The sequence below is a fragment of the Podarcis bocagei genome, assembly GCF_964188305.1.
Source record: "Podarcis bocagei genome assembly, chromosome: 4".
Classification (NCBI taxonomy): Eukaryota; Metazoa; Chordata; class Lepidosauria; order Squamata; family Lacertidae; genus Podarcis; species Podarcis bocagei.
In genome coordinates this window covers 45,193,997-45,219,836 of record NC_138128.1, presented here as the reverse complement: position 1 = coordinate 45,219,836, position 25,840 = coordinate 45,193,997, and the positions used below count along the sequence as shown (strand labels likewise).

Here is a 25,840-nt window from a genome sequence, read left to right as displayed (position 1 = left end):
CCAGCACCCACAAAGCCTAATGGCTGCTTCTCTCCCCTCTCCTCCCCTTCCCCAGGGCTTTATGTAGACCAAAGCTGGCACTTAGCCGTGGAACCTGTTTGCAGTGCTGCTGCTCCGCACCGGTGACATGTGGAGCACACAGGCACAGGTTTCCTTCCTTTCTGCACGGTGTACGTACACCAGCCTTCTCCAACCCAGTGCCCTCCAGATGTTACAAGTCTCATCAACCCCAGGGAGCACTAGGCTGGGAGAGGAGGGCAAAGGCTGCATCTTACAGATGGACTTGAGCCCCAGCACCTTTCATTTCAAAAATTAAGCACTTTAAGAGAGAGAGACACACAATAAAAATGGCCAGATCGCTGAAGTGGAGAAGGGAAGCACTACAGGGGGAAGAAAGAGGAAGGGCCGGAGTGGGAGGCTTGCATTGAGTGACTGAAGAACAGTTAACTTGTTGCCTTTGCTGGCCCTACAGGACCTGAAATGACCAACTCAAAAACCCAGGGAAGAAAATGTGATTCAAAGCCATTCTTCACACAATGCATAAATGAACTTGTGGACTCCACTGGCACAAGGCATGGAGAGAGGTATAGGCAATTAGACACATTCTGAGGTTAGGTCTACCAATGAGAGCCCATGTGGCATAGTGGTTAGAGTGTCAGACTAGGACCTAGGGGACCAGGGTTCAAATCCCGACTCAACCATGGAGCTCACTCACTGCCTCTCAGCTTAAACTACCCAAAGCAACCTTCTTTGCTGTGGGTATTAAATGAGGGGTGGGGAGAACCATGTGAACCACCTCAAGCTCCTTAGAGAAAAGGTGGGATATAAATACATAAATGCTAAGTCATAAGAGCTAAATGGAACCGCCACAGTCTGCTGCAGTATATCCCTGATGCTCTCCCAATGTTTTTAAGGCTGGTTTAGGATTTTAAGAGGCCAAGCCCAGCATAAGGGAACCCAGGAACAAAATTGTACCTACTGCAGATAATTAAGAAGTATGGAGATGTGATTGGCTGAACAAGGATGAACATCGTCTAAGCTGCTGGGAAGAAGCTTCCATTGCATCCCATCCAGACCACTGCATCTACACCCTGATCCTCTTGCACCTAAATCACAGTCCTGTCAACAGAAGCCAGTGGTTACCCCATGTCAGTCGCCTGGTAGCTAGAGGAATGGGCATCTGCCACAAATAAGTCCCAGCATTCTCTTCCTTGGATCACAGGAACCCAGTTTGTGAGGTTATTCTAGCAAGACTGTTGGAGCTTCCACAATTGGTTTCTGAGATCATCCTGTGAACACACCAGAAAGCGTTGGCCAAGCATCTTTTTCAAAGGACAACCCAAGACATGAAGTCCAAGTGGAATCCAATAACCCATTCACAGAAGAGGTGGGATAATAAATTCAGGCATAATTGTTACTGGATGACTACCAGAACTCCTTGCATTACTCCTCCAGTATGGTTTCACAGGCCCATGTTTTCCCAGGGTAATTCTTTTTTGTTGAAAGACACCAGCTGTGTGTTTGGGGGAGAGGTGTTCATGTGCCCATAAAGAGGGTCTAAAGACCAATCCCATCCAAAGCGGAAAGCAGGCATTCTCACAAGTGGTGTAGTTTTGGTTTGCTACTCTGTCATGCCAGCCACCACCACATAAAGTTCAGCATGGGGCCCGGACTTGACTTAAAACTATTATGCACGGACTTTGGGAAATCTGGTTTTGTGGATTGGGACAACCAGTGCAAGCGAACTGCAGCAAGTGATAGACATTAAAAGAATTAGAGTAAAGAGCAAGACTTTCAGGAGGGGGAAAACACACCACCAAAACAAATAAATACACTGCAGTGCCCATTATCTCCACTAAGTCCCATTATCCACTTATTCTTCCTCTCTTCCTCTACTTTCAAGGCAGGCTAAGCCATGGAGGCGGGGGGGGGGGGGAGAGAACATTGGTGGCACAAATATCCACAAAACTATTAAAGCCAAACTCAAGTCATTTTTCGTTTTGTCTGCTGCTTTCTGAAGCCAAGCCCAAGCAACAGAGCAGGTCAGCTAGAGGGGGTGAAAGCCCCAGGAGGGTTCGGAAGCAGCACACCTTCTGCTGGAGAGGTAATTCTATCTGCTCTGTGTACTGATAAGGCCAGAAGTTACAGCTTCACTAATTTCCCTTCAAACTGGAAACAGAGGAAAGTTGGGGCTAGGCAGAAGCGCAGGAGTTTGCAGTCTAATTAACTTTGTGCTTTTTCTGGGAACGGTAACATTTTCCCCACTCCCATGCTAGGAAAAAACCCAACCCCAGATCACACCCATGTTTGTTTGTTTGTTTGTTTGTTTGTTTGTTGGTGTGTGTGTGTGTGAGTGTGTGTAAAAACCAAACCCCATATATATATGCAATGTAACACCCCAAAACACTTATTTATCTAAACTCAGTTGTCTCTTCCATGTAGCACTTAGTCAGCTTTAATATTAGTTGTTTTTGTTGCAACATCCTAAAGTCTTGTGGCACCTTAATGTTCAAGAGATGCATTGTGTGGCTTGAGTTGTTGCCCACCAAACTTTATGCCACAATAAATCTGTTGGTCTTAAAGCAGGCATGTCCCAAGTGCTTTTTGGGGGCCTAACGTGGCCCCTGTGGCAGTTTATTTTCTAGGGTGAAATCCTAAAAACAACATCAATCCCCCCAAAACAACTCCAACCCTAAAAAAAGCTCAGCAACTTTGGGATAAAATCCTAAAAAAAGCTCATCAACCTGAATCCTAAAAAAAGGTCAACAACTTTTTTTGGCCCTTTGGTCGGCCCTCACAGCCCTTCACTTCATCAAATCTGGCCCTCTTTGAAAAAAGTTTGGAGTTCTATCAGATGCTTTGCTATTTTCTCTTTGCCAATACAACACTCGGTCAATAGCAGTCTTGCACTCTCTTCAGTTTGGATATAATCATCTGAATGCTATGGTTACCCTCCCATGGCTATTTTGGATAAATTATTCTATTGTATTTGGCTTTGGAAGTTATGTTTTCATTGTTCTCTTTTATTTAAAAACCCAAAACCATTAAAAAATAATAATTTTTAGTTGCTAAATCAAACAAAAAAATCCTTTTAAACGAATATAACTCGAGGCAACATTTGCAAAGTGTACAAAACTCAACTGAAAGTTTTGTCAAGCCCAAAGTTATTATAAAGAAATATTTCCTGCCAGGTGAATGCAAACCATTCAACCCAGTATCCTGTCTCCACTGCCTCCACTGCCACATCTGATAAAAACCTGAGAAGCTGCAGGGTCATCAGACCCATCCATTGTCTGTCTCTCCTAAATATTTAGGGATACCTTGCACCCCAGTTGTTTATTATCATCATAATCATGATCATTATCATAATAGGTTTTCAGTCACTTCCAATAAGGATATACTAAGGATATACTAAGAAAAGAACCGATATATACATAATTGTAATCTTTTAGCTTTCTGCTTCCAGTTTCCATCAGGACAGAGTTTTAACCAATTGTCTGTCTAAAATGCAACGGGGAATTGGAACAGCAATACTTATTGAAAACTAAAGTTATGACATATGTGTAGCTTCCCCAGTAAGTACTGCTGTTCCACTTAGGAGTTAATTTCATTGCATACCAGTAAGACTACTGCTTGAACAAGCTGAGAAGGTTTGGATTTGGTGAGGCCACCAAAACTCAATATTATTCTATTTGTAGGTTGAATCCAGTAGGTTCATAGTTCATGAACCCTGACTTCAATCCAAAAAACATTTTCATAATTCAAACTGAGCCTGATTGCAAGTTAACGGATGTTTTCTATGCTCACATGTTCTGCGTATGACTAAGCACCCAAACTCTGCCACCTTTGCGCATGCTCAGATCTCGCTTGATATATCTGTTTACTTTCTGAAGGAAGTTAAAAAGTCCCATTTGCAGTGCACATGAGCATGAAATGATTTTGCAGTAACAAATTAGTTACTCTGTGCCAAAAGAACCAAGCTGTTTAAAAGTTTGGATTTGAAACCATGCAACAACCAATCAAGCAAAAGGCATGTGGAAGAAACAAATCGGAAACAGCCAGTGATGGTGTGATGCATGAGGCTGGAAAAACAATGCCACATTACACATGCCAGATGCCCAGGATGCACTAGAACTATCTGAAAACTTCTGTCTGAATCAGTACCTCTAGAATCAGAGAATTGTAAAGTTGGAAGGGACCTTGAGGGTCATCTAGTCCAACCCCATGCAAGGCAGGAATCTTTTGCCCAATGTGGAATAGCCTGAGCAGACACACTTTTAAAAATTAAATTTGCATACCGTACTATTCCCGCAGGTCTCAGGGCGGTTACAGAATAAAATCACAATTCAAAAACACAAAATACATAAATAAAAACAAAAACAGCCCACTAACTCCCCTCCCTCCAGGCCAGGGATGGTATGTCCTGACACAGGTCAGCTGGTAGCTCAATGGCAGAGACAGGGACTGACCTAGCACAGAAGGCACAACATCCATTTGAATAATTCCCCTTCACAATTTGTAGCTGATGGGGTAAGTTCACCCATCTCTATTTGGAATTGTATGTATCTTCTTTTACCATCTTTCAAGCAGCAGATGCAAGCCTCTTTTTATTATTTCAAATAGCTTTTTTAGCTGAAATAGATGTTGTTATAGCTGCAATTCTGTTTTTTATCCTTTGTGGTTGCTGCTGCTGGGTTTTTTATGCATGATTTTATTTTATAGCATTTTATTATATTTCATTCCAAATCATTGTAAAACTCTTTTGATGTGGTAAGTAGAGCGATTAGACCATGAAATGGTCACTCCAGTACCCATTCCAAAGGAGTGACACTATACATTGTGGGACCGAGGTTATCGGCTGGTGGCATTTTGTGCTAAGCCAAACTCAATGCATCATCTCAAGCATGTTTTGTTGTTGTCAGCGTCAGTGCTGTAAGCAAACAAAAATGTTAAATGGCTTTGTCTGTGGGATGGTTTCTTTCTTTGCTTATGCAGCAAATTTCTTCCTCAGGACATACAAACAGGTTTTTTTTAGCAGGAACTCACCAGAACTCAGTTCTGGCACCTCTCAGGTGGGCACCCTTGCCATTATGAGAGAGCATGGTGAGTTCTGGCACCTTTTTTTTCTAGAAAAATAGCAATACATACAAGGAATCATCAATCACACCTACAGGGCATAGTTTACTCATAGGTTACTCATACCAGTGAGAAAAGGCCAGCAAATAGAACTTCACTTTCATTTTCCAAGAGACTAACAGCACAATCTTATACATACCTACTTAGATGTCAGTCTCGTTCGTGCACTTGCCACGTCCATGAGCCAGGAACAGGGCTACTGTGAGTCTGCTCTCCCTGCCTTCCAGGGTAAATATCGGGGCAAAGGGGAGATTGACCTGGCCCATCCCATCAGTATATGCTCCAGTGTTTGCTTTCCTCCCCCCCCCCCCAATACTCAATTTTTCCTGGATTAGACTGAAAGCCTGCAGGCAGACACTATCTTATCTATTGATATCTGAATAGCAGTTAGATAATTTTAAGGACTTTATAAGTGTTAAGGAATAAGAACAATACTCAGAAGGTTTAGTGGAGAAAGGATTGCAGCCCTAAGCTCAGTATGCTTGTGAAACATGGACCACTTATAAATGCCATCTCCAACTCCTTGAAAGATTCTATCAACGGTGTCTCCGAAAATTTTTACACATCACTTGGGAAGACAGGCAAACTAATACCAGTGTACTGGAAGAAGCAAAGATCACCAGTGTTGAAGCAATGATTCTTCAACATCAACTTCTTTGGACTGGCCATGTTGTGTGGATGCCTGATTACCGTCTTCCAAAGCAACTACTCTATGCCAAACTTAAAAAAGGAAAGCGTAATGCTGGTGGTCAACAAAAGAGGTTTAAAGACTGTCTCAAGGCAAATTTAAAAAATGTAGTATAAACACCAACAATTGGGAAACACTTGCCTGCAAGGTCTCCAATTAGAGAACAGCCTTTACCAAAGGTGTCATGGGCTTTGAAGACACTCGAACTCAGGACAAAAGGGAATAATGTGCTAAGAGGAAGGAATGATTGATCAACTCCAGCCCGAAACCAATGTCCCCACTGTGGAAGGACATGTGGATCCAGAACTGGCTTCTACAGTCACTTAGGGACTCATTGTTAAAACTGTGTTTATGGAAGACAATCTTACTTGGCTACAAGTGGTCACCAAAGAAGAAGAATGTGTGTGTGAGAGAGTGCTTTGCAAGCAACTCATGGGCTTGTGCAGCAGGTTAGGAATAATAAAAGTAAAAATGAAGAGAATATACCACAAGCAGCTAAAGAGTGATTATTCTGAAATAGTAAGAGAAAGGTAGAAATGGGAAGATCTCTAGCAGACTGCAGACACCTGTATTTTCAATTCTTTTGTGGGAATCAAGGGGGGGGGGAGAGAGAGAGAGATAATATGGGAAAGTGAGATCAGACACAAACCTTTTCCTCCACTCCTGAGTAGGGCTGAGCTGCACAACACAAAAATTAAAAGATCCAATTTTTCTCCAGTCCTCAACACTTGGTGTTTAAGGTGACTTTCAGTTCATCTGCTCCAGGTCAAATTTCCTTGTGTTGTTCCAGCAAGTTGAGAAAATGAGTGTCCCGCTTTGGCTTTCAAACATAAAATTCCCCAGACCAGAGAAGTTCCCTGCACTTCATACAGGGCAAAAGAAAACTAGCTCAATAGTAGAGTACAAGCTTTGCATTAAAAAAGCACCAGATTTTTGCATCTTCAGGTAGGGTTGGGAAAGACCTCTGCCTGAAACCCTGGAGAGCTGCTGCCAGTCTGTGCAGACAGTACTGAGCTCGATGGACCAAAGGTCTCAGGCAGTTTTGCTTTGTTCCTAAGAAACTTTAAAGGGAGCAAGACACAGAGAGAATCTTCTCACACATTTTAAAAGGCAGAGGATAACTTACCTTTCATGAGAGCAGGCAGGCAGGCAAGACCACTGAACAGTAGGCAGCAACATGGATGTGGGTGAACTGGTGAAAAATCAAGTTAAGGGTATGTGACCCCCTACACAGAAGAAGTGTATGAACAGTCCATCTAGTTACCTATTGTTGGTACAATAAGCCCAAATCTAGCAGGGCCAGAAGGAAGAGGATACTACTGCTTGTGGTCAGGGTGACCCTTAGCCCTTCTGCTTTACTGAGAAATTATCCCATTAATAATGTTCCCTCTCAGCCCAGCCTGGGGACCAGCGTGGACTGACAGCTGCTAATTCAGTGTAAATGGCTAGTGATTGCTCAGGACTCCCTTCCCCACCCAAGACCTTATCTTATCAAAGACCATAATTACAATTGCTATTTTGTTTTCCCAGATCAGCAATCAGGGCTTTTTGCCACCTAAACAGCTCCTGTCAGCCTGATCCATGAGTGACAGATAAAGGCCCCCCCCCCCGCCTCACTCATTCACATACAGTGGTACCTCGAGTTACAGACACTTCAGGTTACATACGCTTCAGGTTACAGACTCCGCTAACCCAGAAATAGTACCTCGGGTTAAGAACTTTGCTTCAAGATGAGAACAGAAATCGTGCAGTGGCAGCAGGAGGCCCCATTAGCTAAAGTGGTACCTCAGGTTAAGAACAGTTTCTGGTTAAGAACGGACCTCCAGAACGAATTAAGTTCTTAAGCCGAGGTACCACTATACACACTTCACCCAAGGAGGGCACTGCACTCCTCAACACCGCTTTGTTGAAGCCGAAAACATCATCCACACATTCTCTTTGGCTTCTCTAGATGAAAAATATATATATGGAAAACTTGAACGGAAAATCCTGTGTCAAATTTTCCCCGTCTGTCCTCAAATGGGGATAATAAAAGTGTCCCTCCCTCTTTCTGAGACACTGTAAAAAAAGTACTTTGACCACTGGAAGTTAACTACAGTGGTACCTCTGCTTACGTACTTAATTCGTTCCGGAGGTCCATTCTTAACCTGAAACTTTTCTTAACCTGAAGCACCACTTTAGCTAATGGGGCCTCCGTGCCGCCGGAGCATGATTTCTGTTCTCATCCTGAAGCAAAGTTCTTAACCCGAGGTACTATTTCTGAGTTAGCGAAGTCTGTAACCTAAAGCACCTGTAACCTGAAGCATATGTAACCTGAGGTACCACTGTATGTAAATCTAAGTACTATTATTGCATATATCACTTATTGTGATTAATAGTATTTCGTTTTTCTATAACACACATGACAGAGATAAATGATAGATGATAGATAGATAGATAGATAGATAGATGATAGATATTGTAAACTTCTGAAGGCAAGTGAGTTAATTCCAGTGGCCTACAGCCTTATATGGGAGATTTACATTGACAGAGTCAGGGACGCATGGAAGGGGATGGATCTTGTTTCTATTGCCACACTTTGTTCATTTAGATAACCAGAAGGAGCGTGGGCATTCCATTTTCTTCTGTGCTGGGAAATGAGAGAACACTCCAAGGACCCCTGCAGTGTAGTGTACTTTAAGGTGACCTCCCATTTTGTGATGGGACAGGCAGCAGCAAAATACCCCAATGGTGTGGTGGCGGGCAGTGCTGCCTGCTGCCACCAGCTGTGCTCTGAATGGCAGCAGCAGGAGGAAGAGTCACTTCCCATATGATCAAGAAATGGACCCAGCAGCAATGGAGGAAACTGAGTTTCCCGCTTACAAAGAATCCACAGAGAGATCTTAGTTTTATTTGTATTTTCCTTGCTATTTATTTTCTATTTCTCTAGAACATTTGTGGCCTCCTTTATCTTGGAGGCTCAAAGTGGCTCACAGCCCAAATTTAAAATAATAAAAAAAAGGAAAAAACCAAACCCAAATACAACATATTGAACTCTTAACTAGGCTAGATGTTAAACAAACATGCCTTCCACCTGTCTATTTTCTTTAACATTTGTAGCCTAAGTACCTAAAACCTCAGACTGAAAAAATAGTTTATGTTGCCTAAGGTGTAAACATTGTACTGTTCCAAATGCTTATTTCCTACGTTTTGTAGAAACTGACACAACTGGACTGTGCTTTCCTTGGGCACAATTCAGGAAAGAGAGATGATTCCGCACTCTGTTCCTCTCTCCCACTTACATTCAGCCACGGTATCCAAGGAACCATGCCCAGCTTCTTGGTCCCCTCAATGGATCTGCTTACAGAAGATCTTTCCAAGAGAGACTTTGCCATATTAATTTGCTGTCTTTATTTGTACATGGCACTTCTTATTTGGAGATCCTTGGCAGAACAGATAAATTTCCTAACACTGTACGTACAGAAGCCACTCTTGTCGTTAAGCCAACCTGTGTCCACAAGGTGGCAGTCTGAAGACACTAAACCACATTTGTTTTAACCTCTGTTTTACACCCCCACTCTTTCTTTCGGGAGATGTTCCTTGACCAGCTCAGCGATCATATTCCTTAGTCTTGTTTTCGGATTACATTTATCCAAAGCTGCTTTGTATCCGTTTGTGTTTTTTTAACTTCAATTTTCTTGATTTTTTTTAAACACCCAAACCCCTCCTTCCTTAAAGCTCACCTCTTTCAGCATACATACAGTGGCGTAGCGTGGGTTGTCAGCACCCGGGGCAAGGCAAGTAATTTGCGCCCCCTAACCCGTGGATTTGCGGGCCCTAACCCAACCCCCAGATGTTGCGCCCGGTGTGGCCGGCCCCCCCTGCACCCCCCACGCTACGCCACTGCATACATACGCAGCTAAGTTTTAACTTGCATCATCCTTTCTCAAGATAAACTTTGCTTTTGAACAAACCCTTGTTTCTGGTGCCTGTTCCAGCTGTTGATTTTTCCCCAAGGCAGAAACCATGGTGTTGTAAACCTCTCTCTATGGGACCAAAGCCTGAGGTGAGAACAGCAGCTGGTAAAAGAAGGCAAACTACCATAGGACAATTCAGTGTGGACCCTTGGGCCAGCTGCCCTTAGTGCGTCAGAGTCAGACCCCTCCTTCTTGCCACCATCAACCACCTGCCCTCTGGCCAGACTGGCCCCAATCTGCACAACTGCTCACAAGGAGAAGGCAAGAGAAATGGAGGAAGCTGCTCCGTCTCCTTACTCTGGTCACTGCCTGCATTCTTGGTGAACAGGCACTGATAGCAAAGAGGAAATTGAGGAGGAGCAAGAGAGTGATACTTTGGGGATCAGCCATGGGACCCCTGAACTGGTGGCATGTGCCCAGTAATGCTGACATCTGACATCAGCCCTGCTGCAGCCTCATGATTATATGTTACACAGGCAAAAATGGAAAAGCTGTATACTTAATACAAAATGAAAAGCTTTTCAAAACAAAAACTTAAGACAGTCCAGTTCCATTATTCTGGAACAGCTGGTTCACTCAGGATATGATATCTCAAAATGGATGTTGGCCATAAACCATAAAACACTTTCAACTTTTGAGCACCATTTTGAGACCTTGCTTCTACTCCCCACCCACCATGGGTGTGGTCCCTTCTTTTTCCTATGCTTGACATCCAAGCTGGTCCATGTGCAGCTGATACAGACTTCCCCTTCCCCTTTTCCTCCTGCCCCCCTTTAATGTTTGTCTGTATTCTGTGAATTCTGTGATATCAGAACTCATGAAAGGGGCCCTTGGCCTATGCTTGTTTAAACTGGAGATGCCAGGGATCGAACCGGAGACCTTCTGCCTACAATTGCATTTACTCTACCACTGCGCTGCAGGCACACCCTAGGGAACCCTAATGCAATGCAAATTCATTTCAGACCCCGTTTCTGTTTGCTCAATGTGGATAGCAAGCTTCCTGTAGTTCTATTAATTCTTCATAGGCCATATGATGTCCTCCTCCAAATCACTGCCTTCTCACACTTTCCCCTGCCTCCATCTGGATTTTCTCATTACAGGGACACTCCAAAAAGGCGAGGACTAACAGGTCCAAATAAATATTTTAGCATACCTGTGATTTCTCTTCCCTCTCCCACTTTCACATTTTTGGCTATGATTTAATACTGCAAAGGGAGATGCTCATCTTCAGGGCACTTTAAAGTGTGATCCCTCTCCTGTGGGTTACTTCAAGCAGTCAGACATTTATGGACAGCCTGAGCTACAATTTGCGTATCCCCTCCCTTGCCAGTTTTGTTTAATCCTTTTCAATCCTGGTTAGCATCAAGAAGGCTTCACGTCATCTTTAGCCAAGTTAATCCTGAGTTACACAAATAACTTTCTGTGAAATATTTGATTTTCTAGCTTGCACTGTTTCAAGGCCTCCAAGTGCGTAACAATATATATCTATATATATTAAAGCTCAATCAAAGCACTGCAAAATGAATAAAACTGCTTTGAAAACAGTTCCTGGAGGGGATAATCACCCACTACTTGCTCTGGTAAACCACTGCATCTCGCCTTTCCCACTGCTAAACTAAGAAACTTGGAAAGACAGCAATGAAAGTTCTGATTAGATGAGTTTCAGTCTTGGCCCAGATCAATGCAATTTTATAGGCAGGTGTCTATCCTTCTCCTTTCCTAATTGGGAGGGAAGGGTGGTAGTTGGGAAACAAGGAGTTACAGCCGCTCAACCTAGCCCCCCAATCCACATGCTTAAAGCTCTCAGGCCAAAGGCCATCCCGATGTTGCATCATTGTTCTCCCCTCCCTCCCTGCCTATACCTCAGCCCTGTAAAAAGCTGGAAGGTGTGGCAATGAAAGGTCTCAGCAGATTTATACCTTAAGCAAGGAAGGTCCTTCAGCCCCCAATGGCACTTGGCCAATGAGAACAACAGAGTTCACAGCACATCTCTGCAAAGGGGACCCATATTAATGCAGCCTTACAGTGACAACAACACCTTTGCCACAGCTGGGTGACTCTCTTGCCCCAGGCGAGACTGTGAGACCCAATTAACATCCCCTCTCTCCCAGGCTCAGAGAGCTCCCTAACCCGGCTTTCCAGGGCAGGTTCCATGGGAATGATTTTGTTGTTTATACCCACAGCACAAACCTGGCCTAGGGGCATCAGCAGCCATGCATGGGAGCTGGCCTTGCTTGCGCTCTTTGATGATCAGGAGCTGAACACAAAAGCTGCAATTCCCAGGTAAGGCATCAGCAGAAGCGCCTTGCTGTCTCTCTCTCTCTCCATTCTGGGCTCCATTCTGTGTTGTAAAGGCAGGGTGATGGGTACAGGTGAACTATCCTAACACAAAGTATCATGACAGAGGGGTGGGACGTAGCAGCACTGAGCAAGTGAGACAGCGCCCTATGGCGTATTTATTTAAGGAATTAAATAATCATTTAATTGCACCATTTAATTAAAAAATTCTTTAATTTGGATGCTCTTCAGACAGAAATAAAATAAGGCTCCTGGAGTGGTTTACAAATTACTAAAAAGAACGTAACAACCCTGCTGGATCAGGCCAATATCCCATCTAGTCCAGCATCCTGTTCTCGCAGTGGCTGACCAGATGCCTGTGGGAAGCCTGCAAGCAGGATCTGAGCACAACAGCACTCTGCCCCCCTGCAATTCCTGGTGTCCAGAGGAAAAGAAAGACAGTCCCCTGCCCTCCAGTTACAGCCCAAGGGCTCCTCCCCTCCATCTATTTATTGAACTTTCATCCTGATTTGCTTGCACAAACCTCACACGGAGGTTAGCTCGTATCTGGATTTTATTGAGCATCTGATCTCATTTGCTTCCAGGGAGCTTATACCTCTTCTCATTGATAATTTGCTCATCCCACACTTTTTGATGCATTTCCCTGGACATTAGCACATACACATAACCAAACTGCTTTCCCACCCCGCTGCCCCAGGGACGCGGACTTAGAAAAAATATTGGGGGGGCCCGGGAAAGCTCATGAATAATAAATAAGCTCATGAATATGCAAATAAAGTGGCTCCGGCCCTAAATAGGGCAAGCCACGCCCCCCCAGCCAGCCGATTGGCTGGCTGGGAGGTGTGGCCAGTCGGGATTCCCCTGTTCTCGCGGGATTTCCGGCAGTGCCTCCGATTAGGGCGCGCGGCTGGCTGGCTGGCGAAGGAGCAGGTGAGGAGGAGGCGGGGGACGGCGGCGGCGCTCTGCTGAAAGGGCGCCCGCCCGAGATTATTGGGGGGGCTGAGCCCCCCCAAAAAAAATTTTTGAGGGGGCTCGAGCCCCCTCAAGCCCCATGGAGTCGGCGCCTATGCGCTGCCCCCACCCCCAACAAGGATCCTGAAGCAATTACAGTGGTTTCTCGGGTTACATACGCTTCAGGTTACATTCGCTTCAGGTTACAGACTCCGCTAACCCAGAAATAGTACCTCGGGTTAAGAACTTTGCTTCAGGATGAGAACAGAAATTGTGCTCCGGCAGCACGGCGGCAGCGGGAGGCCCCATTAGCTAAAGTGGTGCTTCAGGTTAAGAACAGTTTCAGGTTAAGAACGGACCTCCGGAACGAATTAAGTTCTCAACCCGAGGTACCACTGTACGGATTAAAATAACAAGATGAATGAATATGTTATCAGCTCCTCCACAGCCATTCCAACACAGCCTGGCACTGGCTCAGATACACTTTTGGGGCATGGGCTTCTGAAAGCAATTTAAATCCATCTCACAGAATCAGCCCTATCTAAAGCAACCGGAGACCCTCCACGCGTTTGCTGCACAGAGGTGACAGTGTTTGGGTATGGGTATGTCATCAAATCTGGATCTGAGGGTAGCTCGGACAAACTTCAGAGTGCAGGATGCTGTAATTTTAGACCTGTTTGTTTACTTACTAGTAGGCCTAAGCAACCTTTACCACATGGCTTTCAGGGCCTCTTGCCTCCGCGATGGCTGAACTACTGACCCTGAGAGTTGGCAAAACACTGAGATTGCACTCTTGACATCCTCACCTCGAGATGATATTGCTTCTGCGAGAAATATCCTACAGCCCCACCCCAGTTCATGGTGCTTACCTGGATGTCCTCACATCAAAGTGGGGGAAATGCTCAGTGTACATGGTGTGTGTGTGTGTGTGTGTGTGTGTTTAGGTGGGGCAGTTAAGGTTTCCGAAGCATCCAAATACAGCCTCATTTCAACAAAGGCTGGCTAGCCTGTTTTTATTTGTTTTTGAAAGGAGAGGGCTGTGAGGAAAAGGATCTCTGCAATACTGAGTCCATGAAATGTGAGTTGTTTTGGCTTATCCTATTGATTTGCTAGTGCCCCTCAGGGGCTCCACAACTATGATTTACAACTGAGCGCGGGAGGTATAGGCGTGCAGAATTTTGGCATTGCACAGGACCCCACTGAAATTTCTACATTCCCACCTCCATCCCTGCACTACGACTTCAGAATGCCACTTCTCATCTTTCAGGATGCCGGAGTTACAGACCCTTTACATTTAAAATTGTGGGACCACCTTGGCAGAGTCTTTTAAAATGCTATGCTAATCAGAAGCATCCTTCCCCGACCTGGTGCTCTTCAGGCCTGAACTATCATTCTTCACCATCACCAGCCATGCTAACTGGGTCTCATGCCACCTGGGACTTGTAGCATCTTACCTGTGGTCGCTGCAACACTGTGTGTTTGCCTTGTCTGAAAATTGCTAGGGTCCGTTACAGCATTGAAAGCACTTGAACGTTTATGTATGAAATTAGCAAAGTTCAGCTCCAGTGTATTGGGGCTGCAAGCTTCTCGGTACACCACTATATATGCCCACGCGCACACTTTCCCTCCAGCAGTTTCTGAATTCTTCAGAACAGAAGAGGTAGTCCTTAATCCTTGTGGATTACAGCATCAGTTTTGAGATTGTCATCAGGTGTGTGTGAGAGAGAGATGGGGGCCGCACACACACAGAGTCTGTGTCTAAGGGGAAAGAATAGGATTAGAGGGTCAGGATAGGGCAATCGGTCCCCCTCTGGAGATGATGCTATCAAAACGGATTCAAATACTTTGTGCAAATGAAAAGGAAGTCCTAGGGGAAGGAGAGCTTGCTGTCAGAGGTTGCTTTTGATAAGCTTTTCCAAGGCAAGGGGGCTGTTAGTTTGTTTTCCCCAGGCTGAGAGGGACAAGGCATATATGATGCTCTCTCTTGCTTTTAGTGAAACTAAAGAAACCTAGGGAAAAGAGAACCTAAGTCAGTGTTTCATGAGTGAGTGTGGGTAGCTTGGTAAGTGCTCCTAGTGGAAATACTACAGCACAAAGAGCTAATGCAATGCCTGGTGATATTAACAGAGTCATACTGATCTCTGGAGAGCTGCTTCTGATATGGGTGGCAATATTTAAGAAGAAGCAGGGCGTTGACATCTTGGTGAAAGTGGTGAAGACACTCATTCTGTTGCTGAACACATTGCCACGCAAAACAGAGCAAAATCCCAAAGAGTGGACTACAGCATTCTGTAATAATCCAGGCACCCCTGTAAATCACTGGGAACTGGATATTAACTGAAAAGCAGTTGGGGGTATATGTCTCATTGTTCCAGTCTGTGCAAAGCCATTCTCTAGTTTTAACCCACGACATAAGATACACCACATGCAGCCCAGTGGGATATTACTAAATGATGCTTCAAAGCGGAGACACCAAAAGCAGCTTTAAAAGATATCAAACATGCCCAGAGGGCAGGCAGAAGAAAGGATGAACATTCAAATCCTTGCAACTCTTCAAAAAACGTTTAACAGGAGCATTTGACAAATCTCCCTATACGACTATGGGTTAGAACAATGAAGGATTCAGAATCTGCAGCGAACTTCTCCAGGGTTCATTTAATGCAATTTTGTGCTCTTTATAATATTGCACCAGTTCTATACTAATGCTATGCCCTAGCACAGCTTTCACCAACCTAGTGCCTTCCAGATGTTTTGGACTACAACTCCCATCAGACCCAGTCAGAACAGCCACAGGCCAAAAGGTCGGAAGGACACTAGATTGGCGAAGGCTGGCTTAGTGGATCTGTGAACTGTGTACCCTGATGGCATTTGGAGTTTTAAATGCATCAGCAAAAGTTGAACTGTGCACAGCTTGAAGGATCACACCTTACCCTTGATGCAATCACATGGATACTTTGAATAGGGGAAATACGAAAGCTGTTTATCATAGAAAATACATGATGGATAGGAAATATCCTAGTTTTAGCTAACTAAGGTGAATGTGCAAGAGCCACTGCAGGAGACACAGGAAAGATGCATTCTCTCCCACGATGGTACAAAAAAGAGAGGTAAGCAGGAAGTGAGGTCAGACACCCTGAGAGTGTCAGTCTAGCATTTGAGGAAAGGTGAGCCAAGGTTATATCAGAAGAGCGGTAGTCTCGTAATCTGGGGAACCGGGTTCGCGTCTCCGCTCCTCCACATGCAGCTGCTGGGTGACCTTGGGCCAGTCACACTTCTCTGAAGTCTCTCAGCCCCACTCACCTCACAGAGTGTTTGTTGTGGGGGAGGAAGGGAAAGGAGATTGTTAGCCGCTTTGAGACTCCTGAAGGGGAGTGAAAGGCGGGATATCAAATCCAAACTCCTCCTGTCTTGCTCCGCACACGAACCCTTGAGTCCTTAGTTACAGGTAGGTAGCCATGTTGGTCTGCTGTAGTCAAAACAAAATAAATAAATAAATAAAAGAATTCCTTCCAGTAGCACCTTAGAGACCAACTAAGTTTATTATTGGTATGAGCTTTCGTGTGCATGCACACTTCTTCAGATGAGTCTTTAGTATCCAGTATCAGTTCTACTCAAGAGTAGGCTCGTTGACATTAGGTCCATTAACTTCAATAGGCCTAGCCTGAGCAAAACTTAGTTGAATGCAAACTTGTGCCATTACTATATTATGATCTAGGGCCTTCCAACAAAAATGTGAAAACAAAACCATTTCCTCACTGTAGCAAAGCAGGCCAAGGAAAGCTCTAGGCACCAATAATGATGGCAAGTCTGCCATCTTGTGGCTGCATAGCCTGTTGTTTCATGGAAGTCCTACAGCTGTTAACCACTAACTAGTCAAGCCTTTTGCAGGAACCGTACTGGGGTGGGGGCTCTTTGCCATCCTCTTCTCATCTGCAGGTAGGAAAATCCCCATTCCCTTAAAGAAAAGAGAAAGGCCGGTTGCTTCAGCCACTCCCGGAGATAAATTTTGAACAAAACCAAGAGAGCCAGTGTGGTGTAGTGGTTAAGAGTGGTAGTCTCGTAATCTGGGGAACCGGGTTCACGTTTCAGCTCCTCCACATGCAGCTGCTGGGTGATCTTGGGCTAGGCACACTTCTCTGAAGTCTCTCAGCCCCACTCACCTCACAGAGTGTTTGTTGTGGGGGAGGAAGGGAAAGGAGAATGTTAGCCGCTTTGAGACTCCTTAAAGGGAGTGAAAGGCGGGATATCAAATCCAAACTCTTCTTCTCCTTCTTCTTCATACCTGAAGGTTTTTCTCAGCCTCTTTACTGCAGGCCCAAAATCCCTTCTAGAGATAGGCAGCTAAGGTGTGCCATGTGCTGTAGGTACTTATAGCAGGAAGGGAATGTGATATAACATCCAACCATCACTACTTCAGGGAGTCCCTAACTAGCCTTCAAGAATCATATTCTGTGGGTGGATAAACCATTATTGCCTCTTGCAAGATTTCTCCCAACAATTGGAATCGTAATACTTAGGAGCAAAACTAGACATTTGCAGGATATGAGTGCGTACCTAGTTTTATTAAATTAGATATGGGAGATTTTTATTGGGAAGGAGGACTTAGAGAGGGGAAGGTTACCTCTTCACTTACCCACCACCGTCAGAACAGGTATCAGCTAATAACTTTAGGGGAAGGTTCCAGAAAAAGCCATAGCTCAGTGGTAGAGTGCATGCTTTTGCTTGCAAAATGTCTGATTTTCAAAATGTCTCCAGGTACAACTGGGAAATATTGAAACCCTGGAGAGCTGCTGCCAGTCAATGTTTTATTTTTTTTAAAAAAAAATTATTAAGGATTTTCTTGTTTTACAGAAGTGTAATGCCTCGTTGTTGTTTTTTTCCATGTAGCATTTTTACAAATCTGTTTCATTTGTTGAGGCATTAGGGGGAGAAGAAGAAAAAATAAAAAATAAAGGGGGGTGGGTGGAGAGATGTTGACAGTGCTGAGCAAGATGCACCAATTGTCTTGACTTTGTATAGCCCGATAGCTCCCTATGTTGCCACATCCTCACTGGCACCTATGGGGACTTTTCTCCCAAGGCTCTTAACTGCACTTGCAGAGTGGTTGTTCCAGCTTCACTGGGGAGGGAAGAGATAAACTTCCCTACTACCACGCTGCCTTCCCATTAAAGATTGTACACCCTCTACCCCCGACTAGACCTGCAATTGAGTGGGGTCATACATGCCATGTATTAACAAATATTTAGACTTGACTAAGAGAGCACAGAGCTAATGGCAATTTCTTTCACTACACAGTTAATTCTGTCTTGGCATTACAGTGGTACCTCGGGTTAAGTACTTAATTCGTTCCGGAGGTCCGTTCTTAACCTGAAACTGTTCTTAACCTGAAGCACCACTTTAACTAATGGGGCCTCCCGCTGCTGCCGTGCTGCCAGAGCACGATTTCTGTTCTCATCCTGAAGCAAAGTTCTTAACCCAAGGTACTATATCTGGATTAGCGGAGTCTGTAACCAGGAGCGTATGTAACCCAAGGTACCACTGTATATGTGAACCCACAGTTCTCTTTTAACCTCAACTTGCTTTGTCATTCGACCCCCAGATACTCACCAAACTACAAAGGCACAAGGCAAAAGCAGCTTGAAAGCAAACCTAACTTTGGAGTAACAAGCCATGGTTCGATCATGTATGGGAGAACCTGCAGTTTTTTAAACAAAGCATGGCTTGGTGTTATGAATGAACCAGGCAATTATATCTCAATCAAGTAATATAGATTTTGTAGTGAAGTACAGTATTGGGAAACTAGGTGCTCATCTTTAGTCATGGAAATAATAGTGCTAAGACATTAGTATTTTTTATAGGGCAATGCTATGTCTCCTTCAAAGGAATTCCCATTACTCCTAGATTAGGGGTGCATAGCTAGTCTTTAGTAGTGTTACTTGCTTAAAACTTGCATACTAATTGTGTATTTCTTGGCCATTACTGACATGTCTATAACTATTTTATTAATTCTACTGACTAAAATAAGTCAGTAAAAACTATCAGCTATTTAAATTGAAGAAAAGCAAGCTCCCAGATCTTGAAATTAGGCAAACTGGCAATGCAAAGATTGATGCTCAAAGTCACTTATATGTTACTCCGCCAGACAAGCTGAGGGAGAGATCCCGTGTGAAGCCACTTCTGGGAAACAGCAAGAAATCCTTTCATACTTATAATGTATTTCAAGAGGAGAAGATAAAATCCTGTAGCTGGAAAGTGAGCGTCATGGTGCTCCATGGCTCTCGATTCCACACTTCCCACCAAGAAAAAAAAGTTCAGAGTAGTCCACATATTGCAAACACATTTATTCCAAAAAAGCAAAACTTGTTAGAAGAGATGGCACAATGTGAAAACAACTATGTCCAAATGTCTCAAATGCAGTTATGATCCATGTCTTACTATTAATTCCCGCACAGCTCTTGACATATAAAGGATGAGCCGAAACAACAGGAGCATAACACAGGTTCTATTCCTTCTCCCAGGCGTGGAGTTCAGTTGGAAGCAATCCTTTTAAAAACTCTCTACAATAATGGCATTTAGAATGTGGCTAATATAATATGAACAAATACATATATGGTTTTAAAATTTGATTAAAAATAAGATCTGGTTTTCCCCTCAGAAACTAAACCCTGCATTGATCTGTCTGAGCACTCCAAAACCAAGAACTAAGGCACGCAAGCTTCAAGAGAAGGAGGCTCAGCGGGTAACTAATTTCTTTTATTTCTTTTAAAATGTTTTTATTGCTTTCTGAAGCAAACAAACCAACCAACCAACCAACCACAGACACCACCTTACATTCCACAGGTATTACCCATTCCTTGGGGAACATATCCATTAAAAAGATGTAAAATGCACAGGGAACATAAAACTTGCACCCCTCTCTTGACTGCCTCACCTGCAGAGAAAACAACCTATCACACATCAACAGCAGCAGTAAGTTTGGGCACCTTTCAAAGTACCCAAAAAATCTGACCAGAAGGCACAACAGGAACCAGTTTTCTCAGGAGGGGAATGTGTTTGAGGAGTCTTCGGATTTGCCAATCAGCAGGCTATTCCCCCATGTAGTCAGTAGCACCAGTTACGTGTGTCAGCCATCAGATTCGTATAGAAAATATAAGAAAGGTTTTCAAGAAGTTCAGCTGCAGACTAGGAGCACTGCATTTTAGGAAGAAGAAAACCAGCAGCACCTGGCAGGAAGAAAAAGTTCAATTATGTGTGGTGGTGTAAGCTTCTATGCACCCTGAGCACCAAAAGAGGTGAACCACTAAGCCTTCTTCACCACAGCTAGCCACACGCAACGGAAAAGCCAACTGTTCAGTGATAAGAGAGCATTTCCTCTGTGTGCAGAAGGCCAAAAGTTCAATTCCCAGCATCTCCAGGTAGGGCAGTGAATGTCCTCCTTCTGAACCCCTGCACAGCTGCTGCCAATCACTGTAGTGGTTTGATTGCTGGACCTTGGAGAGCAGGGTTCAAATCCCCACTTGGCCATGAAGTTCACTGCGTGACCTTTGGCCAGCCATTCACTCTCTGCCTATTCTACCTCCCAGGTGGTTGTGAGAATAATAGTATGCGGTGACTCTGAGCTCCTTGGTGGGGTATAAATACAAACAGAGAGGGAATATCGAGCTGACTGGACTCTGCCTAAGACAGCTTCCTTTATCCCTATGGCTCTATTACATCCTAAGGCCAGAAAATGGATGACAGTGTAGGGCTGGTAGGCCCAGTTATATTAAAAAGCAATTCTGGTGGCATGGCTGCTGTTACAGAGTCAGCTCCTGTAGCTGGAAGAACACCAAAGTACAGCAAAAACAGCTGACGATGTCACCTCCCCAATCTTAGCACTACAATGGCCCAGGTGGGCCTCCTTTTCAACCTGCTGTGCCAAACAGCACAGCCAACGGTCACAGAGTTTTTTCCCAATAAGATCTGGAGAGCACCAGATTGGGGGCATCTGTCCTCGTTTCTTAGCTGCCCAACCTCTCCACAAACACGTACCTTCAGGGAGATGTCAGGCTAAGATCTGCGTTGCTTCTTCGCTGGCTTGATAGGAGGTAGCTCCCCTTCCTCCTCTTCCATGGACTCGTCCTCCTCACTAAAATCCTCCTCATCTTCACTGAACTCATCATCTGAGAGGTCCTTTTTGTGAACTGAAAGAAGCAGCTGGAACTGTTACTTTGCAGTATGACCTGGGGAAATGCCCCCAGCCCCTCCTCTCACCATTGCTAGCCAACTCCACCCCATTCCTAAGAGCGTCTCAAGCAGTGAATTTACCTGTGCGTGCCAAAGCATCCACACAACATTCCCCAGCTCTCTGCCTTATGCTTCAAAGAAGGGCTAGGTACCATTCCATCATGCACACCTGCCCATGAGATGTGGCTAAGTCCTCCTCACTTGGAGGACAAGCAACCTACACGCAACTCTGAACAGAGCGCACCACTGAGCAAAGCCACACATTGGGTGCTTTTGACTATATAAATGACATTCCTCCAAGTAGCCTGTTTTAAAGTGTCCCCCCCATGCCTCAAGACACCTCAGCAGTGCCTTCCAAGGTGCCCTGGCTCTCCTACGGTTGTTGCTGCTGGTTTAATCACAGGAAGGCAAGTTTCAGCTTCTTTACCCCACTCTAAGACAAGGGAAGGAGGGACACAGGGCAGCTGGAGCTGGGGATTTGCTTTTCAGTGTGACCAACCAAACCACCTTTTTTAAAAGGAAAGAGTAGGGAGCAAAAGGGAGACCCACTGCTGCAAACTGGGGGAAAGCAGCACGTATGTATTTGATGGGGACAGTTTTTGTACCCAAGTATAGTGACTTTTCCTTCAGGGAGGGGGATTTTCAAGTATGTGGTTCGGCTTGTGTGGCTCACACCCAGCCTCCGCCTTGTACCCAGTTTCTTGTCTTTTACCTGTGGCAGCCATTTTGTGGCAGTGGCCTCAACAGTTCCTCAAACTCTGCAATGTGCCCACAGGCCCAAAATGGATGGAGGAGTCTGTCACAGCACATCCCTCCCTAAGAGAGAACACCCACTTCTCTTCTCTTAATTTCTAGGAACCCCCTTTGCTCTCAGTAGCTCCCCAAATCCTAGTCCAGCCTCCTTACATATTTGGTGTTGTCCTGCAAGGTGGACCGGGCCAGATCCTGAGCGCAGGCGGAACGTCACCGGGGGTTGGAGCTCGAAATCTTCCAAGCACAACTGAGAAAGGAGAAGGAGAGGAAGATGTGATGGGAGGAAGGAATGTCTCCAGATCCCATTTAGAGCAACTAGACTCTGAGCTTTCTTCTTCCCCTCTTGCTTCTGGGCTAGAGAGCCAGGGCACTAGCAAGTCTATTTTCTATTATCCCAGCCATGAAATTCTCACACACAGCTGAATGGGATTTGACATCTTTCCGCAGGGCCTGTAAGGTGAAGGTGTTCCCCCAGGCTTTGTTCGGGGTTCAGTCTGATTCTTTTCTTTCTGTATAAGAACAAGCATTAAAGAGGCCTCCTAGCCCGCTCACAGGTCCTGTGGTAACAGTTGGCCCTGGAGAATATTAACCACTCTCAATTTTACCCGTGGACTGCAATCTGTCCAGATTTTAATTTGTTCTGAACTAATTTTAAGATTTTAATTAATTGATTGCGTGTTTTTATGTTCTTACATTCTTTGTATACTGTGTTAGCTTTACGGTGTTAGCTGCCCTGAGCCCAACTCCGGCCAGGGTACAAATAATAATAATAACAATAATTACTAACAAAAGGAACAAATTAAGTTCTCACTGACACCTTTCAGGTCATACTAAAAACACTGCATCAAACCACACATTTGAATTGATGACCTAAAGGAGCCTGCTCCATGACAAAGATCTCAGGTCTTGCAAACCCAGCCTTCTCCCCCACCATCACCATGTCTTCCCGTTAGCCCTTTCAGACCCTGTAGCCACCATATGCCCACCTCCCACATTGCCCATGCACACAACTGTTTCTTTTACCGAAGGCTGGCACGACAACTTTAGGTTGGCCACTGGCACCACAATCTCCTGGTCCTGATAGTCGTGCCCCACAAACTCCACAATATTGCATTCATCCTTGGCACCTTCCGACAGGCAAATCTTGAAGATGGAAGGACAAAATGGAAAGAAGAGTAAAAACCAAAATATTCAGCAATACTTACTAAAGAGAGAATACCCCCCTCCCCAAACCCCATAAAGCAGCTAGGAGTGTGAGATCATCCATTAACAGATGCAACCAGTAGAGTAAAAAACCATAATCTCTACCAAAAGGTCTTCTGGGGAACTTTAGGTCCCGCTTCAAAAACAGGAGCATAGAAGTCCAGTAGCCAACTCACAGCACAAGACTGGGCAAACTTAAGATTTCTCCTGGTTTGAGGCTCATCCTTCCAGGTAACTAGCAAAGAAACCAAGTGATGCCTAGTATTTGAAGAGGGATTTGCCTATGTAGAACTCCTGGTCACCTCTGGCTACTAGCTGAGTTCTCAAATACTAGGTCATGCTAACGGGTCTGGGTCCTGGTTTTCCAAGCTCAGGATGTAACCTCTCTCACCATGTTCAGAGCCAAGATATGATCAGAGTCATCTTCATCAGACACTTTAAAAGTGTAGGATCGGGTACTGCTGTTCAGCTCACATCCTGGGGTGGGGGGAAAGAGAAACATACAAATATTGCAACTGATAAGTCAATTTTCTAAAAGCAGCAGATTTGCAAGAAACTGAACAACTTCCTTCTTAACCCTCTCGAGCCAGCTATTTGAAATATTTATAAAACTTTTAGAATGGTGTTTTCTTCACATGCTTCTCACTTTAAGCTGTTAGGTATTCAATTTATTCTTGTAGAAATGAATGGGAAAGTGCAGCTACCAAATGCATAAGCTCACTGGGTCCCTTCTATCCTCAGCAATTTCTCAAAAGAGGGCAAGCAAAATAACTTGGAATTCTACCTTAAATCCATTTTTTGTTTGTTTATACTACCACTAGAGCACTAAATATTCTTCCTGTTTTTGAGGGGTGGGTGGGGAAGATATTCCTGAGTGGACAAAATGCAGTGTTAGACCCCAGGAGTAATTTTTTTCTCCTGCAGACGACAATTCTGCTCTATGCTTGCTTTACCTTAACACAGAAGTTAACATTTTCATTGTGCACATTTATAACACCGCCTTCTTCTTTGTAATGTCCTTTGTTTGAGTGAGGGGAACATTAGTTACCTTCCATTATTTACTATGAGTTCAATATTTCATCTCGGCATTTTGCGCATGTCCTTATTTTACTTCCCTCCCTCCAGCTATTCCTGTTTGACCAATGAAGAAATTAAATTAAGATTACAACATCTGGGTTAGTCAGTGTTTTGTTGGACCCTAGTACCAAATCGATACTGTAAATAAAATAAGGAGGGGATGAGGAGAAGGTGTGTGATTCAAGCTAAGAGGTATTTTTCACTATTGCAAAAGCAGTTGTGCCACTCTGCAAGAAGGCGTTTGACCATTTGGAAACAAATCCACTCTTTACAAAGTATTCATATTTACCATTCACACTTTTTAAATCTTCCCTTTTGTGTTTTTGAAATTAATTGGATTGTCCCCAAAATCTTTTTAAACGATTTTCAGATGCAATAATTAGTTTGTTTTCTAACAAAAACTTTTATTGCTGTCATTAATATAGCTATGAGATCTCATACTGCCTGTACACAGAATTTATATTTCTAACGGTTTCATTTGCTGGACTGCCGCAGAAGGATATAATCCACTGTGCTATGTTCCCGACGTAAACTAGAAGGGCCCCCAGAAACATTATTTGTAGTCTGATTCTATGTACCCGAAGGCCGAAGCAAGTCTCACTGGGCTCAGCGATGCACGTGGACTCCAAAACCCACGTGCGCCGAACTGCTGTTCTAGGGTCAAGAAATATTTGCCGCTCCTCTGATTACAACATAGGCAGATCTTACAGTACGAAAGATCTAATGCCTTTTCGGTGGGAAATACCCCTCCTGCTCCTCCAATGTAACGAGCCAAGCAAGCCACGTGGACGCATCTGGGGCTTTAAGAGGCACACGCGGCACCGGGATAACTTAGCGTCGCCACGCCACGTGCTTCCGGGCCTTGAACATGTAGAGACCCAGTTCAAACAAATCCCATTAAGGGTCAAGTCTAAACGACCCAGATCCCAGTAGGAGGTCCCTCTGAACACCCCCAAATGCCTTTTCCTGCTTTGCCCCAAAGGGCCCCGTTTCCCCCCTTCCACCTACATGCTCGCCTATCCCCGTTTCCTCTCTTTCCAGGCAGCGACAGGCCAGCCCTCCTTCAACTTACGGAACAAGAAGCTGCTGGTGCAAATCGGCGCCTTGACTCCATCCGCGAGGCACTCCAGATCCACCAGAGAGGCCATGGCTTGCGCCGAAAGAGAGCGAGGCAGGAAGACGCTCGTGCAGCGGAACCACCGACTAGCCCGGCTTGGTTAAGGCCGCCCCACCGGCAACGCGGATCCCTCCTCCAATCGGCGGACGAGGTAGGCGGCCCCTCCGAGGGAGGCGGGCGAGGTGGGTGATCTCGTTTGCTCTGGGGAAGTTTTATCTGCGCCTTAGAAAAGTCTCATTTTCCAGAGGGCGGTTCTGCTTTCGTTGCTTTCCTCCCGGAAGGAGAGACGGCGCTGTTCGTGCAAGGATCATGCAAGGATCCGAAACGAAATGCGTAGTCTTAGGTGGCGCGGGAGGGTGGGGGAGAGAGAGGGATCGCTCTGGAGCGCCTTGACCCGCCGGACATGCAATAGATCCTGGGCCTCTTCCCACTGCC

At 44.8% G+C, this 25,840-nt stretch overlaps 1 protein-coding gene across 1 annotated transcript; it reads right to left on the bottom strand.

The window, feature by feature from the left end:
• Nucleotides 1-19,355: 19,355 nt before the first annotated feature.
• Nucleotides 19,356-25,547, bottom strand: NPM3 (nucleophosmin/nucleoplasmin 3). Its single transcript, XM_081192291.1, has 6 exons — nt 25,361-25,547; nt 23,603-23,688; nt 23,032-23,151; nt 22,162-22,255; nt 21,061-21,212; nt 19,356-20,252 (listed from the first exon to the last, which is right to left on the bottom strand). The coding sequence occupies exons 1-5, from the start codon at nt 25,434-25,436 to the stop codon at nt 21,079-21,081; spliced, it is 510 nt and encodes a 169-aa protein (XP_081048417.1). The 5' UTR covers nt 25,437-25,547; the 3' UTR covers nt 19,356-20,252; nt 21,061-21,078.
• Between the last annotated feature and the right edge of the window lie 293 nt (nt 25,548-25,840).